Source organism: Ailuropoda melanoleuca, chromosome 11 (genome assembly GCF_002007445.2).
Source record: "Ailuropoda melanoleuca isolate Jingjing chromosome 11, ASM200744v2, whole genome shotgun sequence".
Lineage (NCBI taxonomy): Eukaryota > Metazoa > Chordata > Mammalia > Carnivora > Ursidae > Ailuropoda > Ailuropoda melanoleuca.
In genome coordinates, this window is record NC_048228.1 from 7,732,823 (window position 1) to 7,745,639 (window position 12,817).

At 57.3% G+C, this 12,817-nt stretch overlaps 1 protein-coding gene across 1 annotated transcript in view; it reads right to left on the reverse strand.

Moving 5' to 3' along the window:
• The window catches only part of CASZ1 (castor zinc finger 1), a 138,035-nt gene that overhangs the window by 31,356 nt on the left and 93,862 nt on the right, over positions 1–12,817 (reverse strand). The window contains exon 4 of the mRNA XM_034671191.1: positions 12,592–12,630. Coding sequence (XP_034527082.1) covers positions 12,592–12,607 — 16 coding nt within the window. The 5' untranslated portion in view covers positions 12,608–12,630. The remainder of the gene's footprint in view (positions 1–12,591; positions 12,631–12,817) is intronic.

Consider the following 12,817-nt stretch of genomic DNA (forward strand, 5'->3'; position numbering starts at 1 on the left):
CAGCTCGGGTTGGGTGGGGAAACTGAACCTGGACCCCCAGAGCCTGGCTTCCCGGACGCCAGGGGCTCCCTGGTCTGTCTTCAGCCTCCTCACTGCTCTTGCTCTAAGGGTTAGGTCACGTCCTCCTCTTCCGGGGCCCAGGTGAGTTTCTCGAGAATACATCCCAAGTACCTATAGGCAGATACTTCCCAGGGTCCCGCTGACCCTAGGAACTCGGGGAGCACGGTTTTGGGTGTCAGAGGGCTCAGAGTCTACTGGGGAAGACACAACAGTACTGGAGCATTCCGCACACCACCGAAGGCACGGGAGGGAGGCCAGCTGCGAGTCCGAGGAGGGCCTCCTGAAGGCCAGCAGGTGCAGGAGGTAAAGAGCGGGAGTAAGCAGACACACATGCAACACCGTCCCAGCTGGGCCCCCCTGGGCTCCTGCCTCCATGTGGTCCGCACACTCTCTCCTGCCCCCTCTCCAGTGAGTCATCAGCAGAGAGGGGCCTCCCGGGAGGCACAGTGGGAGCAGCCCACTCCTCCATGGCACTTGCTGACTTCCTGGCGGCTCTCCCTCCCACAGGGACAGGGCTGAGCTGCGTTCCTGCTCTGCCTCCAAGCACCGTGCCGGCGCAGATGGGTCGACTTGGTAGAAGGGTGGCTGGAAGAGCAAGTCCCAGGCCAGTTCGCCAGAGCTCGAAGGGGCACGACCCTAGTGGGCTGGCACAGCTCACCACCCCTGCCAGCCAGCACCTGTGGAACAGGGAGCACCCCCCCACACCTCCTTCAGTTCAGGGCCCAGCTAATCCCACCCAGACCCTGATGCATCCTTCGTGCGTGGGGTCCCAGGTGAAATTTCATTTCCTCCTGGAAGCCCTCCGGGATCACCACACTCTGGAGGGTGCGGTCCCCGTCCTCTCCTGACCCTGCTCCGTGTGGCCGCGCTTAATGACCCTACTATCTCCCTAGACTGCAGGATCCGTAGGACGGGACTACTGTTTTAGCAGAGCGCCTGACCCAAATAAATATTTACTGAATGAATACAGAAAACTAAGTGCTTCTCAAGTTCATTAAGGGAAGAGCGGGGATTGGGGGTGTGGCCCGGCTTCTGTACCGAGCACACCCCGTGGAGCTCTAGGAACCTTTCCTCCCTTGGGTGGGACTGAGGCTGAAGGTCCTGGGTCTCTGACCCTCTTGTGCCTCAGGCTCACCTCCAAATGCCCTTTGCGGGGCTCCACCTCGAGAACTAAAGAGGCCCCAGTTGTTCCAACATTTCTCTGGGAGAGGAACAACTGTTGCCAGCCAGGCCCCTTCGGAATAAATCCAGCAACTGTTTGCACTGTGGTGCAGTGCTCTCCCTCCACCTCCTGTCTCTGTCCCAAAAAGGAGAAAAGGAAATTGAAAAAAGATGGGGGAAAATCCCATCCCCAGCCCCACCGCCTCCCTACAGCCCCTCTCCAGTCTGTCTGAAAATGTTATTAACACAAAGAGGGCACAGGGACAGCCACCTGCCATTGCCAACAACTGGGACGGCCACAGCAGAGGGTGAGGCTGTGAGATCAGGACCCAAAAAAAGGAGAAGGGAGTGCAGACTGTGGGGAGAGATCAAAGCGGAGGGAGAGGCTGTGGAGGGCAGTGGGAGAGCTGGGAGATCTGGCCCTGCCTCGGAGGAGGGCTGCAGGGTGAGGGAGGCAGAGCCCCGGGGGTGTGCAGAGACGCAGGAATTGGAGGCTCCCTGAGGCCAGGCTCCTGGAGGCCAGGCTGAATGGAGAGGCAGGAGGCTTCTGTGGGAGCAGTGGCCACAAGGGGGGGGGGCGGAGAAGAGGAAAGGAGAAGTTGACTGGGGAAGAGGGAGAGAGGTCTATTAAAAACCTCTCAGTGCATAACACAAAATGTCAGGGTTTATAGCTTCATTCTTGGCATTGCCGGGACTGAGAACCCTGCACAGAAATGTCACCGCTTGTCATGTTTAATCACCTGCTGTTTGTTAACACCTTCCCTGCAAGGAGCCTGTCTCAATCTGCCCCTGGGCCCCCAAGGGACCCGGAAACAGAAAACATCCCCGGCTCCTTCTCTGGGCTCTTGGCCCTGCCCCGGAGTCTCCACGGAGGAGCTCAATTCACCACCTATCTAAAGACCTCCCAGAAAGCCCCCCAGTGACCCTTCCTATCAGGCAGGCCCGGGAAAGGGGCCCATGAGGACCGAGCAAGGGGCTGCTCCCTTCGCCTGGGGCCCGGGTGCTCCAGGCTGTCTATTCGGCTCCTGCTCCTTCCACCTGCCTTTCTAGGGCTGGCTGGCTGGCCGGCTGTCCCCTCTGTCTAACCCAGCCTTGCTCCCTGACCCTGGGGGTGAGACAAGATGAACAGAGGAGGGCCCGCTCCAATCCCCGTGGCCTGGAGTTCACCAATCAGTCTGCTTGAACGGCAACTGCCATAGGACATGGAACATTCGTAGCCACTGCCCTTGTAGTTACAACCCAGGCTCACAGCATCTGCGGTTCCGGCTTGGCTCACTCTTGGAGCATGCTTTCCTGAGTTGTTTAGACTAGGAATTCTCAGTCCTACTGCCCCATAATTCCTTCCTCTGGGGTGGGGGGTGTAGGTGTGTGGTAGGAGGATAGACGAGGCCACTCAAGCAGCCTCAGTCGGCCCAAGAACACCTGGCTGCTTCCTACTTCTGGAAGCAGTGTGGTCAATATGGGGGAAGGAGTGGTGTCCTCTCTAGGATTACACCTGCCACACTCAGTACAGCGCTGGGGCTCAAACCCCACGCAGTAACAGCAGCAAGGTTATCCTCTACGGTTGCCAAGGAGGCCCTATTACTTCTAGAAGCCATGAGGGCCAGTGGTGATATGCACTTCTTAGCCAAGCTGCAAGGGTCCCGATCTTCCCCTCCAGCAAAGTCTATGCTTGTACAGAAACACATCCTACGAGCATGTGCCTGTCGTCCTGTCTCCTAGGAGAACACCCATTCATTTCGCCTTTCCTCCTGAAGGGCCCTGGGTCCAGTCCGCTTATTTCCATTTCACCAAAGAGACAAGTCAGAATGTTTCCCAACTCCCCTTCGACCCTTCCCTGTGAACAGAAGGGGATACCCCTTTCTGAGGAGATAGGCAGTAACAAGGGTCTTGAGGGGAGGTGTCCTCCAAAGAGCTCCAATGCAACTGCCTGAACAAGTACATTTTATCTTGCAGGGAAGGCCTGGGGTGTGCCCACATGTTGTAGGTGGGATCCGGGGGGACCCAGAGATGTTTGGGGCAGGGGGCCCGGCAGCACGGGAAATATCCAGGACGGGGCTGCCAGTGAAGGGGTCCTCCAGCAAGTCCCTCTTCCCCATGGGAGGGAGCCCCTCTCCCTGACCCATCTCTGGGTTTCCTGTTTCCCCCCTGCAAAACAGAGGACAACTTCCTGTCTTTCTCCCCGGGGAACTGGGATATTAAACGTGGCAAGCTCTGAATCTCTCAGAAGGCAGGTGGGGTGCTCTGTTGTCCTGATTCTGCCCCAGGTGCCCATCCTTGCCATAGGGAAGGGCTCAGAGAAAAGGGGCGGGGCGTGGAGGTGGGTGCATGGGGGCAAGTCCCCTGCTACGTCCAGCACAGGCTCCCAAGCAGTGCCTTGTCTTGCCCGGGAAGGTGTGGGTCACACCCGCCTGAGCTCACGTGCGCCTCGCTGAAGGCGGCAGCCCACAGAGCTGGGTGCTTTAGGTGGGAGCCGGTTGTAAGTCACCCATCCTGGACAGAGAGCATTCTAGTCCATGAGGTGCTCAGGCTCTCCGGGACCCCAAGGGAGGGGCCGTGTCAATCAGCCCGTCCACCTGCCCCCAGAACTGAGGTGTTCACAGGACGTGGGTCTTTCCGGTCCTGGGCAAACCAGGATGGCTGGTCACCATGCTGGTGACTCCGCAGCACAACAGCTGGAAAGTGCTCCCGAAGTTCGGTGCTCTTGCTGTCAAGAGAGGTGCTCTCTGGATGTCCAAGACGCGCTCCCGGGTGAACAGACAGCCCAGGGCCTTCCCATGCCTCAGGGACGTCAGACTGGAGCGTCTCCCACCTGGGGACTTTGAAAAGCTGGTCCCTAGCATTGACAGGGACCTTGAGCACAGGTGGGATGTGTCCTCTCAGCTCAGCAGGCCATGGTGGAGTCCAAGAGGAGCCAGGGGCGGGGGCTGGCCTGAGGTTTAGGGGAGCCCCGGGTCTAGACCTGTTCTGCCCAAGCCACTTGGATTTATCAGATGAGCACAGCCTCCCAGCCAGCTCCCTGGTATAACCCTTCCATTAATTTACTATTCAATGGGAAATTACTCCTCACCCAGGAATATAAGTTTTCATCTTATTTTAAGTTAGATTCTTAAAGCAATTAGCAAGGCATCTGGCGATGACCTCACCACTGTGGCTGGGCCCTGCAGGGGAGAAGGGCCGCCCTGAAGCTGCACAGACCCTGGCTCCAGGCCCACAAGGGGAGCTTGGGGAGAGCTGGGAGCCCCTAGGCACCTGTCCTGGATCCTGGGGGCGAGGTGGGGGGGGGACGCACGGTAGTCTCTGATATTTGCTGTTTGTGGAAAACTGCCTTTCCAGCACCACCTGCCCAGTGAACCTGCCGGTGGCAGTTGCTGAAAAGCCTCAGCAGCTGGGGCCGCGGGCACATTTTCTATTTTTAATTGTTTGATCGGAATATTAACTCATCTAGGTCCACTCCCAAGACACACTTCCCAGCCAGAGGGTTTCCCCCATTTCCCAGACCTTCCTCTCTTTCTTTCTCTTGAGTCAGAAATCACCTTTGAAATTAATAATTGGAGACACAAACCTCGGTGAGTTTGCAAAGGATCAGAGCACTGGGGAGAAAAAGAAAGTGGATGCCCCTCACCCAGAGGCGCCCCAAACAGACCTCTGCTCTTCTCTCCGAGCCACTGAGCCAGGATTTCAGGGCACGGCGGCGGGCTCAAGCACACAGACACTGCCCCTCCGGCCGGAGCCCTGCTTTTCCTGGCTGAGGAAGACTCCGTCTCTCCTTCTCCCCTCCCGGTCAGCCCCACTGACCGGCTGCTCACTTGTCAATCTCGAGGGCCACCCAGAGGGGCTGGGGCCACTCAGGAGGCCCCTAGGGAAGGAGGCACGTGCCCCTGGGCTCAGACAGGCTTGGCAAGAGGCTGACTTTCCTTTTAGCTTCCATCTCTGAAAGGAAGGGAGGGCCGTGTCTCTGTGGAGCCCAGAAGAGAACCTGCCAGAAACTTCTCTGTGGGAGCAACACCAAGGGCTCCCGGCCCAGTCCACCAGTAGGAAAGTCACACAGCCCAGCCCGAGCCAAGTGTCACTCGAGCTTGAGACGGACCACACTGCTGGCAAGAGACTGTTAGGGCCAAACCCAAACACTTTGGCCCCCTCACCCCATCCTAGGGGGCCCCCCAACAGCACCGGGGTCACTGGGTCTCCTTTCCCCTACATGCCCTTGGCCCCCCTGCCACGCTCTTCCTTCTCAAGGTCACGGGGCTGTCCACACCAGGAATATTTACTCACCAGACTGGCCCTGTTAGCAGCACTCACCACAAATATGCTTTCTGATAAAGTTGGCAGAAAAAAAGTTCTAGAGCTCAAAACAATGTCAGAAATAATCCCCCACCCCCACCAAGCGCGGGTGAGGTGAGGCCAGCAACCAGGCTGCGAAGCCAGCCGGGAGGAGTCCTGGGGGGGCTTTTGTCACTCTCACTGTTCTCCTTCCTGGGCTATTTCCCAACATGCAGCCTGTTGCCAGGGCACCGAGGGCTGGGGTTGGTTCTGAGCTAGCCCTGGGTCTTGGCCCCCAAAGGGTGCAGCTCAGAAGCAGGGGCATGGGGAGCGGTTCTCTGCTTCCACTGGCCAGGAGCCCTCTTGGTGGCCTCTGGAGGACAAGGCTGGCGGCCTCTTACCTCTGCTTCTCCCCGGGCCGTCTCACCTCACTGAGCCCCCTCCCCACCCACCCGCCCTCCCTCAGTGCACATGGGCCTTAATGTTTTTATTACCTGTTTGACTCGCTGCCTTATTGCTTCTCCCCTTAATGGGGCCGTAACCGTGGAAACGAGGAATAAACGGCCACCAGAAAATGAGATGATTAAACAGGTCACCCTGGCAAAACAAACTCAGCCAAGGAACCTCTGGGGGTGGGGAGGAGAAGCTCCCCCTCCCCCCACCCACGGCCAGAAGGCTTGGACCGGACTTGGGACCAGCATCCCTGTCCTTAGAACTGGGGCAGATACCCTGGGGCGCCCCCTGCTGGGCAGTGGGGCACCTGGCCACCCCCTCCCCAAGGCAGCCCACCTGGCTTGCTGTGCCCTTGGGCTCTCCAGCCAGAGGGGATGACAGGGAGGCAGGCCCTGGTCTGCAGGGAGCTGATGTTCTAGCCAAGGAGAAGATGCACTTCTGGTGACAGTGATGTGGTGGAACCCCCGCTTACTCATCGCCAGTTTTCACGCAGCACATTCCCTCCCAGGGGTCCCCCGAGTTCACGGAGAAAGGCCTATAAAAAAAGGCCAACGCAGGCCAAAGCTCAAACGGAGAAGGCTTCCTCTGGGAATCCCTGGTCTTTGAAGACACGAGATGTGTCCACTCCCCTCCCCTCCCCTACCCTACGCTGCTCCCCCAAAGCCAGGCTGTGCCCTAGCCTCAGGCCAGAAGGCAACAGGGAGGGCCTCCGGGCTTCCAGAAGAGTCTCAGCAGCCTAGAGCCTACAGCACTGGCCAAGACCGTGGAGCCAGAAGAACCCCCAGGAGGCAGCCTGTGGGACGCTCTATGAACTGCAGCCAGCTCAGGAGCCCTAACGCCATGCCAGGGGACAGTCTGGGCCCTCTTTCTGGCACTGGGTCTACCTAGTTGGAGGGGTCCTGGGCCTGGGAACAGGACCAGAGAGGATGGACATGCTACAGTGAGGTCTGCTTGGGGGAGATGGAGATGGGCAGGGGAGGAGGGGAGGAGAGTCCCATGTATCGGCCATGCATCGGCCACTGCCTGCTTGTGCCCCACAGGGTAGCAGGCTACAGGTGCCAAAGACCCTTCCAGGCCCAAGCCGGAGTCACGGTTAGTAGCTAACACAGGCCCCCATCTAACCATACAATGACTATCTCTTTCCTTGGGCCCCCTTCATGTCATCCTTAATCCCAGCCCCACTCCTTCCTGTAAACCAGGCTATAGAAAGCTCTCAAGGAGCTGAAACCCAGGTCCCAAGGGAATCGGCCAACGTTTCCTGCCTGCCTCCTTCTGCCCCCACTAAGAAGCCGAGAGGCACTTGGCGAAGAGGCCCATCAATCAATCAATTCCACCAGCACTAACAGTGGGAAGGCGCGAGACCAGCCCCGGACCGAGTGCTGGGAGGGGATGTCAACACAGAGCTAACTGTAATGGTCGCTATTAGGGGTAGAAGTAACAAAAGAAAGCACTTTGCTGGCCTTGACCTTCTGGGGGCCAGGGTACCGAAGTCTGAGGGCCACCTAGACACACCACTGCCATGGGCCTAACCAGATCGTCAGAGATGCAGGACCCCAGCCAGCCTCTTATCTCCTATCTCTTTCCAGGGCCAACTGGGTACGAGACTGTAAGGAGGAAGGGCACGGTAGGCGGGAAGGCCTGGCTTTAGGGAGCTGGATGGCCTGGAGGAAAAGGGCAGAAGGCTATGGTTGCACTACAGGAAGCAGGAGTTCTTTTGGGGGGTGGGTGGCCGAGGATTAGAAGGCAAGAGGGAACAAGGTCGCGTGAAGTCCAGAAGGTGCTGGGGGTGCGGGGAACATCTGCCTGCCTATCTCCATCTGTCCTGCTACTTCCCATCCTTTATCAGGTTCAAAGGCCACTCCTTCACAAAGTCCCTGGGCTCCCCGCCCTGTGCTCCTCTGCCCTGTGTGGCTGATGAACACACCTGTCTCCCTCCACCGGGCGGATCCAAGGCACATAGGCCATCCTCTGCCCCCTGGGACCGCCAGCCTTCCCCCCCTCCCCTCTTTCTTCCTCCTGCTGTACCCTGGCCCAGGTACCCTGGAACAGCTGCTGCTTGCTTTGGGGACCCACAGGCAAGGAATTACTATAGAGCAATGCCCCTCGACCTCACCACAAAGATAAGGAGGAGAAGGAGATGTGGCAGACGCCAGGGTGGTCAAGGTTTAAAAACCAGCTCAGAGAGGGCAGTGGTAAAGGACAAACCTTGGGGCCCTGGGTTGGGGGAGAACCGGCCTGACCCCTCCAAGCGTGGTGGGCCAGCCAGAGGAGGCTGAAGGCGGGGCAGGCACACCACTAACCTGGCAGGGTCGAGGCGGAGGGGCCGGCGCCCAGAATCTTCCCGGGCCCCACCCGATCCCCAGCCCAGGGACTTGAGCCAGGGGCAGCAGCTTTAATGAGGAGATGCTGCTGCGTGACTCAGCCCTCCAAAGGTGTCTACATTTATTTTATTTTTCCATCATAAAAACCCAAGCTGCAACTCAGCCAGATTCCCTGGCCGTGGGGGATGGGCGAACGGCGGCAGGGATGGTGAGGCCGCACAGAGGTCTGACTAAGTGGCCCCAGTGCCCTTCTCGGAGAGGAGAGTTAATGGGTTCTCCTGGCTGGTCCCTACAGGACAAAAGGGCCCGGGGTGGGGCCCCTCTAGGGATCCTTCCAGATCTGCCCTTGCTGCCTCTGCCTCCTGTTGCAAGAACAGCTGCGCCTGGGCTTTTATCCTGTGTTCTGCTCTGACGTCTCACGCCAGGACCAGGGCTGGTTTGAGGGCCACTTCTCAGTCCAGAGCCCCCGGTCTCAAATGCCTTCTTCCAAAGAGAAAGCCTAAACAATGTGCTTCTCACCTCGTCCCCTCAACCCCTCCCCCACGAACTGCCCCCACTGAAGCTCCCCAGTAAAATCGAGTTGGGAGCTGGAGAGCCAGAGACCTTAAAGGTCATCTGATGCTCAAGTCCCCGCGCACGTCACAGCCAGCCTCTGTTTGAATGGTACCAGGAAACTCGCTACTTCCGAGACAGCCCATTCTGTCCTTGGCTCCGACTGCTCCTTCCTGCCAAGATGGCACCTACCCCCTGCAGCAGACTGGCAAAACCGGTGCCCAACCTGACTGCAGGGACTGGCCCCAGCTTAGACTGGTTGAGTAGGTGTATCTGGCCAAGTAAAGGCTTGAGGAAGGAAAATCGAGGACAACCTGCTCAGGCTTCCCCCATCGCTGAGGCCAGGGCTGGGATGCAATGGCAGGGGTGTGTCTGTGCACAAGGCCAGGGGGTCCTGGCTCAGAGTTCCAGCAGAGCTCATCCGAGGGAAAAAGAAGCAGGTCTGGCTCAGCGAGCAACGCCGATTCCTCCCACTGACCTCACTTTGACACCATGGCTACCAAGTGGACAGTGCCACCCCTCTCTGGCTCTCTGTCCGTGGCCATCCCCTTGAAATTGCTCTCTTGCTTCTTTGGCCCTTGACCTGGCAGGGCCTAGCTTGGATCCTGATAGACAGCTCCAGCCCTGGACAGCCTCTGCTCTTCTTCTCACGCTCTCCCTGGGAAGAGTGGGGGCAGTTACAAGCAGACCCTGAGAATCAAGGGCAAGGTCCTTCTCAAACCTCTACTGTTGCTTCACGGTCCTCGCACCCCTGCCTCCTGTCTTGTTGGGGCCTAGCCATCAGCCGAGGGGGCCTAACCTTGAGGAGCTTCCCAACTGCAGGATGGATTTACCTGTGTCTGAATGCTCTCTCCCCCTCTCCCCTCCCCTGCCTGGCTCCCTCCCCCAGGGAAATCACTCTAAAAGGGCCTAATGGAACTATGTCCTCCTCTTTTCCTCTCTCTCCTCCCTCCCTCCTCTCTTTCCCTTTCCTTTTTTTTTTTTATTAGCATTTGTGGAATTTATTCCCAAACTCTCCTAATCTTCCGTACACAACCATTTGATTTGCATAACCCAACCCCCTCTCATAAAAACTGGCTGCTAGTTTAATTAAAAAATGTAAATTTGCTGTCATCTCGGGGCCTGGTGAATTAGGACGACATCGGCATTTTTTATTGCTAAAGACGTCCAGATTGATCCAGCCCTTGGCTGAACTATGGTGGGGGAACATGGGTCCACATGGCCCCTGAGGGTCCTGAGGTCCCGCTATCCTCTCCTGAAAAGCCTAGGTTCTGCCACCACTGAATGGCGTCTGGACGAAGTGCATCAGGACCTGGACCTGTCCCAGGCTGGAGAGGATGTTAACCCATGAGCCAATGCTTTGAGGGTCCCTGGTGCCAGCAACCTCTCTAGGGCCTGTGCCTCCAGCCCTGTCCTGTGCTAGAGGTGGAAGCTGTCCATGGTCCCCCCAAAGAAGAGAGCCCCTCACAGTCCCAGCAATGAGCCCTGGCCAGTGACAAGAACTTCGGCCATGGCTGGGTCCAGAAGTACATTCCAGATGTCTAGGGAAGATGAGCACGGAGTCAGCCCAGAGATGGGCTCCAAGGGGGATCTCAGAGTTCCCACCTGCTTCCCTTTTTTTGTGAAGAGGGAAAAAAATGTTTTTCTTCTGAAGTTCTGAAATTAAGCGAAACTTCCAAATTCAAAGAAAAGGCTGAGATGGTATCACCAGATGACTCCTCCAGGAAGCAGTCAGAACTCTGACACCCCGACCTCCCTTCGCTGAGTGGCCAGAGTCCAGGTCTGGGTGCTGCTGGGAGAGCCCTGCTCCAGCTAGAGGAGGGACCAGTCCACCTCAGTGGCTCTTCCAGCTTCTAAGAAAAGCTTCCAAGGCCGATCCCTGGAGTACTGGGAGAAGTCAGTCTCCCGAAGGCCCAGGAGAGAGGCTCTGAGAGGTTCTGCCACCCACAGGCCTGGGAGGCTCTCTCTCCCGTTGGGGACACCCTCCGGAAGGGCTCTAGAGTCGTGTGCCCACAGCAGACTGGGAGGGACTGTTTGGGGTAAGGCAGGAGGATGGACGCCAGCTCCAGCTGGCAACCAGGTGAGAGAGAGGAAGACGATGAGGGCCCGCCTTCCCGCTGAGTACTGCTGGGTCCGCTGTGCCCGCCCACAGGCAGAGGCTGGTCTGCCCAGGTAGGGGGTGGTGCACACTGCCTTGCCCATCTGTAAGGACTGCTTCTTGGCTGGGTTGGGTGGGGGCCCTTTTTCTGAAGAAAGGGGGTGGGGCCCAGGGGAAGGAGGCGATGAGACACCTGATTAGAGTGGGGGTGGGCTGCTTCTCTGTGGGCGTGGAGGCCAGGGAGGGGCAGGGTGGCAGCAGTGGCCTTAGACACCTTCACCACTTTGCCCAGCAGGGGGTGTCACACCTTTCCTGGGCACAGAGGTCCTGAGGATCTCCATATCACATTACCCGAGATCACACCTGGCTGGACATAAATGTCACAAAACTCTGAGCCATCTCCCTCCCCACAAACACACACCCACTTCCCAAAGCTGACGACCATGTCACCCACCTGGGTCCCCAGTGCTGCCTCCTTCCTGCTCTTTCTGCCCACTCCCCTTTGACCTCAGAAGGTCAAATGTCCCAAGGGGCAATGCCGTGAACTTGGGCCCATTATACATTAACAACCCTAACCGCCACCTATTCTTCTATAAATGAGACACAAGGGTTCAGAGATCAGCCTCAATGGATTATCAGCCTGTTTATTACTGACTTCTTTCAAAAACATTTAAGAAGGCAACAGTGGCTTTTGTCAGGCTAGGATCTGAGGGTCCTGGTCAAAATGTGGTTTCAATAGAGAGGGCTAATTGAAAGCCTGAGGAGCTTATGGTAAACCTCACTCGGGGCTCAGGTTGGAACCCCAGATGGGAAGAGAAGTGAAACACTGAAAAAATTAGATTAAAACCAATAAAAACACCAAAATATCAGGATAAACTGCCCCAGGCCAGCATCATGCTATCTGGAACCCTAGCGTCACTGCCACACTAGGTCCCCCAAAACCCAGAGTCCAAATCTAGTAGTTTGCCTGATGTACCCCCCGGGGGGGGGGAGCTCAAAAGGGGGATGGGAGAGAGTCCTGGGTCCCTCACTTTGAACTGATAACAGCCGCCTCATCCCACGGATTCTCAGGTGAAAAATACTCATTAGCCATAATAAGCAGCCTGGTCATGCGACACAGCCTTGTCCCAAATAAATTAAATTCCTTTACCTTGAGACAGTCGCCCCGAAACCAGACTAACCACCTTTCCCAACAGGACGCTGCTTTCAAAAACTAAACCACCCCCCACTAAAAAAATAAAAACACACACCCCACAGCCTGACACACAGAGATCTTTGCAGGGGAAAAAGAAACACACACACACACACACACACACACACACACACACACACACACACACCAAACACGGAGCCATTCAAAAAACACGGAGAACAAAAACCCCCACAAAAACCCCCTAAATCCTCTCTCTGGGTGCCCCCCAGCTCCCTCTCCCCTCGGTTCTTTCATAATGACAAGCATCAAATTAGTCACAGTCACTAAACAAGTAACAAATAATAACAATAATATCATCAGAAGCCTCGCAATCCAGAAACCAGGGCGAGAAGCGCAGCGGGCGCCGGACCCTCTCCAGGCCAGCCCCCACCCCCTGCTCAGCTGCTACCTCATTGGGCTAAAAATACTAACTTCCGTAAAAGAACCGAAAGAAAAGTGAAAGAGCCTCCCCTGGTTCCCACCGCCGGTACCTGTACCAAGATCCATTCTCCTCTCTTTGGTCCCAAACTCTTCGAGGAACGCCAAAAACAGAAGGGGAAAGAAAAAACATCTGTTTAGTCTCTCGCCGTGCCCCTCGCCGTCCCCCTCCCGCCCCCCTCCGCTCGCCGCACCCCCCAGCGAGGGCCGGACAAGTCCCCAGGACCCGGCGAGCAGTGACAGGGGGGCCCGGGAGGGAGAGCGAAAGTTTCTCCCTCC